At 42.5% G+C, this 6,000-nt stretch overlaps 1 protein-coding gene across 3 annotated transcripts in view; it reads right to left on the reverse strand.

Annotated features, from left to right (window-relative positions):
* Ipp (intracisternal A particle-promoted polypeptide) overlaps positions 1–5,663 on the reverse strand; it is a 35,114-nt gene extending 29,451 nt beyond the window's left edge. The window contains exons 1-2 of one of the 3 annotated variants that reach the window (XM_021160062.3): positions 5,564–5,663; positions 2,508–2,849 (exon numbers count right to left, since the gene is read on the reverse strand). In XM_021160062.3, the coding sequence (XP_021015721.1) occupies positions 2,508–2,799 (292 nt within the window). In that variant the 5' untranslated portion in view covers positions 2,800–2,849; positions 5,564–5,663. The other 2 variants (XM_085839065.1, XM_029476809.2) reach the window with 2 other exon arrangements.
* Between the last annotated feature and the right edge of the window lie 337 nt (positions 5,664–6,000).

A 6,000-nucleotide genomic window follows, 5' to 3' on the forward strand; every position in this document is an offset into this window, starting at 1 on the left:
CATTTTCATTTTATTTTTTTCCTAAGACAGGGTCTCTGTGCTGAGGCGGACCTTGAATTCCTGACTTTTCTGCCTCTACCTCCCAACTGATGGGATTATAATTATGTGCCACCATGCTTGGCTTCACTTTCATAGTTTAAGTAATAACTTTTGGAGGATATGAAATAGCTAATTCTATTTGAGGTAGCAGAAGCACTATAAGTCTCTTACCTAACAAACTTTTCATTCAGTCTTATACTTTTATCCCTTTTAAGGGTCTAGGGATAACCTAGAGCCTTGAACATAATAGATAATTACCACTGAGCTATACACTTAGCCTTTAAGGTTTTTTTTTGTTTTTGTTTTTTTTGGGTTTTTTTTGTTTGTTTTGGTTTTTCGAGACAGGGTTTCTCTGTGTAGTCCTAGCTGTCCTGGAACTCACTTTGTAGATCAGGCTGGCCTCGAACTCAGAAATCCGCCTGCCTCTGCCTCCCGAGTGCTGGGATTAAAGAAAGGCGTGCGCCACCACGCCCAGCCACCTTACCCCTTATATAACTATCATTGTACTAAGCTATTTGTCCCTAATTTATTTTCTGGTTCTATTTATAAAGTTTAAGATGGCTTTTGACCCAGTGCTTGGAAGGCAGAGACAGGCAGATCTTTGTGAATTCAAGGCCAGCCTGGACCATAAAGTGAGTTCCAGGATAACCAAAGCTACACAGTGAGACTCTGTTTAGAAAAAACTATATATGTGTGTATACATACACATGCACACATATATGTATGTATATTAAAGTTTGTGTATACATGATTTGTCTTCTCTACTCCCAGTGATCTAGTCCAAATGGATGTTCAAAAAATTATTTATGAGCGAATGGTCAAAGGGATTAAAGAAATAGGAAGAATATGGAATACAAATTGAGCTTTAAGGGGCTGGAGAGATGTCTCAACAGCTGAAGCACTGAATGCTCTTCCAGAAGACCCAGATTCTACTCCCAGAACCTACATGACAGCTCCTATCTGTAACTCCAGGATTGGATACCCTCACACAGACATACATGCAGGCCAAACACCAATGCATATAAAATAAAAATAAATAAATTAAAACAAACAAACAAATTGAGTTTTAAAAGTTTAGGATCATATGATCCAGCAAGGAGATATATGACAGGTGGAGGTCAGAAGAGGTCACTGGATCCCCTGGAACTAGTACTAGAGTTGGTTTTCAAGCAGGTGCTGGGAACCAAGCCTGGATCTTCTGAAAGAACAGTAAATACTCTTAACCACAGAGCCATTTTTCCAGCCTCTAATACCACACATTAAAAAACTAAAACACTTTACTGAGTCTCGTAATAATTTCCCCCAAGTAGTTTCTTTTTAAATTATTTTTTCATTATCCATGTGTGTCCATGTCATGCATGGAAGTCAGAGAACAGCTTCCTGGAGTCAGATCTTTTCTTCCATCCTGGGGGTTTAAGAGATTGAACTTGGGCTGGCGAGATGGCTCAGTGGTTAAGAGTGCCGACTGCTTTTCCAAAGGTCCCGAGTTCAAATCCCAGCAACCACATGGTGGCTCACAACCATCCGTAACGAAATCTGATGCCCTATTCTGGACTATCTGAGGACAGCTACAGTGTACTTACATATAATAAATAAATAAATCTTTAAAAAAAAAAAAGATTGAACTCATGTCCTGAGGCTTGGTAGTAATCACCTTTACCCATTGAGTCATCTCACCAGACTCCTTTATACAATTTCTTAAGGAGAACATAATATATTCTCAAACCTAGACCAAATAAAGTATTTGTTTCATCCCCCCCCCCAACTATAAGAGTAATTAAGGGCTGGAGAGCTAGCTCCAAAGTTAAAAGCACTTGCTGCTGCATTTCCTGAGGGCATGTCTTCAGTTTCCACAAACACAGTGGCTCATAAGCATCTGTAACTCTGGTTCTAGGGATCCAATGCCCTCTTATCTCCATAAGTACTACATGCAAGTATGAGTATACGCCAACAAAACACTCGTTCACGGGCTGGCGAGATGGCTCAGCGCTAAGAGCACTGACTGCTCTTTCTTTCGAAGGTCCTGAGTTCAAATCCTAGCAACTACTAGGTGGCTCACAACCACCCGAAATGAGATCTGACGCCCTCTTCTGGTGTGTCTGAAGACAGCTACAGTGTACTTACATATAGTAAATAAATAAATCTTTTAAAAAAAAACTTATAAAAAATAAATAAATAAATAAATAAATAAATAAATAAATCTTTGGGCCGGAGCAAGCGGGTTGACCAGAGTGAGCAAGTGGAGCCGACCGGAACAAGCAGAGGTCCTAAAATTCAATTCCCAACAACTACATGAAGGCTCATCTGTACAGCTACAGTGTACTTACATACATAAAATAAATAAGTCCTTTAAAAAAACCCCATTCACATAAAAAAATAAGTACAACTTTAAAAATAAGTAAGATTATATAAGTTATTTTGGTCATGATATTTTATCACAGCAACAGAAAACCAACACATGGATATACCTGTATAAATGAAATCTAGAAGTAACTGAAAGATTCCAGCTTCAACTCCTAGAATCTGTACAACATCTTTTGAAGACTCTTTCATTCCTCCAGTGAACAAAGCTGCAAAGTACGGACTGCTGGCGGCCAGGACCAGCCGATGGACTTGAAAGGTTTCCTTCCCCACCTGCAGCTGCACATCACAGAAATGCTGTCCACTTCTCATTTTGTTCATCTGGGCCAAGATGAGCTGGGCATGTTTATCAGAGGAGAATGAACTGTCAGCAGCCTTGGGACACTCCTCCTTAGACATGGTGATCACAGATTAATGAAAGACACTGTTGCCCATTATCTGCCTCTATCCTGAGAAACAAAGCACAAAGAGCACACAACGTCTCTCTTTATTAATACAGTTTCTCTTCACACACAGACGAAACGTTCTCTATAATTTATCTAGGATCATAGAACACACACCAAACAAATAAGGGCCACACTACATGGTAGGACTTCTAACATGCTTTTGGATAGTGGAATAAGTAGACAATAATAAGCCGAAGGAAGCTCCACAGAAGAAATGAGCACTAAAAGATAAACACAGGAAGGTATGAAGAACGGCCAGAAAACCCTCCTTAGATAAAGAAAATAAGGTGTAAAGGCAGAAAGAAGATTTATCACTACAGTTAGGAAGGAGACATCTTAGGCAGGATGAACTTCTAAAAATCAACTGTGACCAGCCCAAATGTCTGGTTAAAATCTTTCCATCTGCCGGGCATGGTGGCGCACACCTTTAATCCCAGCACTTGGGAGGTAGAGGCAGGTGGATAACATAGAGAGCCTTTGTGGATCTTTGTTTTAACCCTAGACTCTGTTCCACACCTTTTCTTGTTTCTCCTCTAGACTTGTTGGCCACTCTAACCTTACCTATGGTATAGTCTATATCACATTCAACCACATCTATCCAGGCTCATGCACACACACACACAGTTACTGAAAAATCGTTCCTTTATGGAAGGAACTAGTGCCTACTGCTACAGCATCAGTCTCTAACATAAATCAGCACTTTGAATGTTTGTGAAATAAATAATCAAAGGCTTGGGGTTCTGTTTTGAGATAATGGTCTCAAACTTGTAATGCTCCTTCTGCCTTCCATCACTGCTGGGATTGCAGGCGTGTGCCACCATTATCTGCCTCAATTGCTAGCTTCTTCACAAATGTATGCCAATGGTAGTTTTTGGCTTGTTTGTTTGCTTTTGTTTTTTGTTAAGACATGGTACCACTATACAGCCTTGGCCAGACTGGAATTCACCATGTAGACCAAGCTGCCCTCAAATTCAAGAAGATCTATTTGCCTCTGCCTTCTGAGTGTTGAGATTAAACAGCCAGGCCTCACTCTCAATTGTAATTTTTATGAAAAGAAAATATAATTTCTAAAGCCACAGAGAAGGAAACTACTAAAGTTTCCCCAGCATTAGTATACCACCAGTCTTGGGTTTATTTTGTCTATGCCTGGGGTTGCTCCTGCCATATTCTATTCCATAGAAGTTATCAGACTAGGTTGTAGAGAATGGAACCCAGCTACAGAAACTGGGATCTGAGTCTTTACAGGTTTAACAAAAACAAACATGTCAACAGTCATTTCAGAACGCTTGGGTTCTTCAAGTAGGCATGAAATAGAAGATAACAAAAATCCAACACTTTCATTATTTATTTTCCAAAAAAAAAAAGTTGAAGCTAAGAAACATGACAACTTGCTATGAGAATCAAAGGGATAAATTCAAGTTACTGAAGAAACCACAAGTCCTTGCAATATAAGATCGACAGATGAAGCAGAGGAAATGTAAGATGATTAAGGTTTAGAATTTTAGGCACCAAAGAAAACCAGTAATCAAAATGTCAGAACTGTTGTAAGCTGATATTTAAAAAAATTCAGTATATAGCATTCAGTCAAAATGGTCTGGAGCTGGGTGTGGTGGTGCAGAGGCAGGCAGATCTCTTAGCTCTAAGCCAGCCAAGACTGCATAGTAAGACCTTGTCATAATAATAATCTGATAATCATGACTATCTAGAAACCAATTTTGGGAGTGTTAAAGGAAGCCACTAAAATTTACTTCAGCATGCACACGATGCATCTTACAAACAAGTGGCACATAAATACAATCTATTTCCCTCTATGTGGAAATTCGACCTATAGATGTTATTAAACATGGCATGGCTGTCAGTCTTGTTGCTGCTCTGTATTCTCCCTGGCAGCAGACTCTGAACCCTCGTGATGTGATTCTAGGCTACCTCCATTTGTCTCTTACTCTAGGTATTAAAGCACAGCCACCAAGTCAAATGCCTCCTGTTACAAGAAACAATTCACTTAATATTCACTTTGACAGTAGAGAGCCAGAATGTTTGTTGTCATCCTTCTCAGTAAATGTTGATGGCATTCCACTGCCAGCGGGGCACCTCATCCTAAACTGTGGCTTGGGAAATGATTGTTCGTACAAACATGAAAAGTGAAGACCTGGGATTGGTGCATAGGGATCTAGAACTATGCTTCCATACAGTTTACTGGCTAACGATGGAGATAATCGGAGGGACTAAAGAGGACCTATGCTTTGATGGCCTGGATTTCCCTCTGAAGAGCATCTGAAAGTTAATTCAGTTAGAGGGCCAGAGCTCCAGCTGAGCATCAAAACAACTGAGACTCTTTGTGCTTGAGTTGGAGGCTGTAACTAGAATTCTGCCTTAAACTGGTCGACACTAGAGGAAGAAAACCAACTCTGCTACTGACAGCGCGAGCGGGTAAGGAATTTCAGACTGGAACCGGCAGAAGTCAGGGACAGGATCCGGCCTTCGGTTTCCCCAGTGGGTGCTGGGAGAGCAGAGGCCAAGGCGCCGTGAGACTGGAGGAGGCTCCGGGACGCTAAAAACACACAGACCGTCAGAGCGCCTCCGGAGGCGACAGGACGAAAGCGGAGGTACAGTGCGTTCCAAAGCTCCAATCACTCGCTCTTCCCGGTCCGGAGAGCTGGACAGGAGGAAGTTCCCAACCCTGTGAGAAACACAGACCGTACGCAGGCCTCGCTTACCCGCCGCGTCCCTTCCCGCCGGCGCCCTCCGGTGCTCTGCGCGCGCAGGCAGGCAGCGGAGGGGGCGGGGACAGCCTTTGGTGACAGGTGACTGCGAGTGCTGAAAGCGCAGCTTCGGCGCTGATGCGGGAACCTTCTACTGCGCGTGCTCCGCTTCTGGCCCCGCCTCCTCACAGCCACCGGCGCCGCTGGGTAAACGTGGGTAGCCGCTTGCTGGACCCGGAGGCAGGTTCTTAAAAACCTCTCCCCTGCCTTGGGCTAGTGGACTTCCCTATTTCGCTCCATGCACATCTTCAATTCTTCAGGTGTCCCAGGCCAGGTACTGATCTCAGCGTCGAGGAAAATCACGTGCACCGTGCTTCTCTACCACTCTCCTTAGATCATTTCCTGAACCTCAATTTTGATACACTCCTGCCTACTTTGAAGTCAAGAATCAA

Source organism: Mus caroli, unplaced genomic scaffold, assembly GCF_978045245.1.
Source record: "Mus caroli unplaced genomic scaffold, Mus_caroli_1 scaffold_6, whole genome shotgun sequence".
Lineage (NCBI taxonomy): Eukaryota > Metazoa > Chordata > Mammalia > Rodentia > Muridae > Mus > Mus caroli.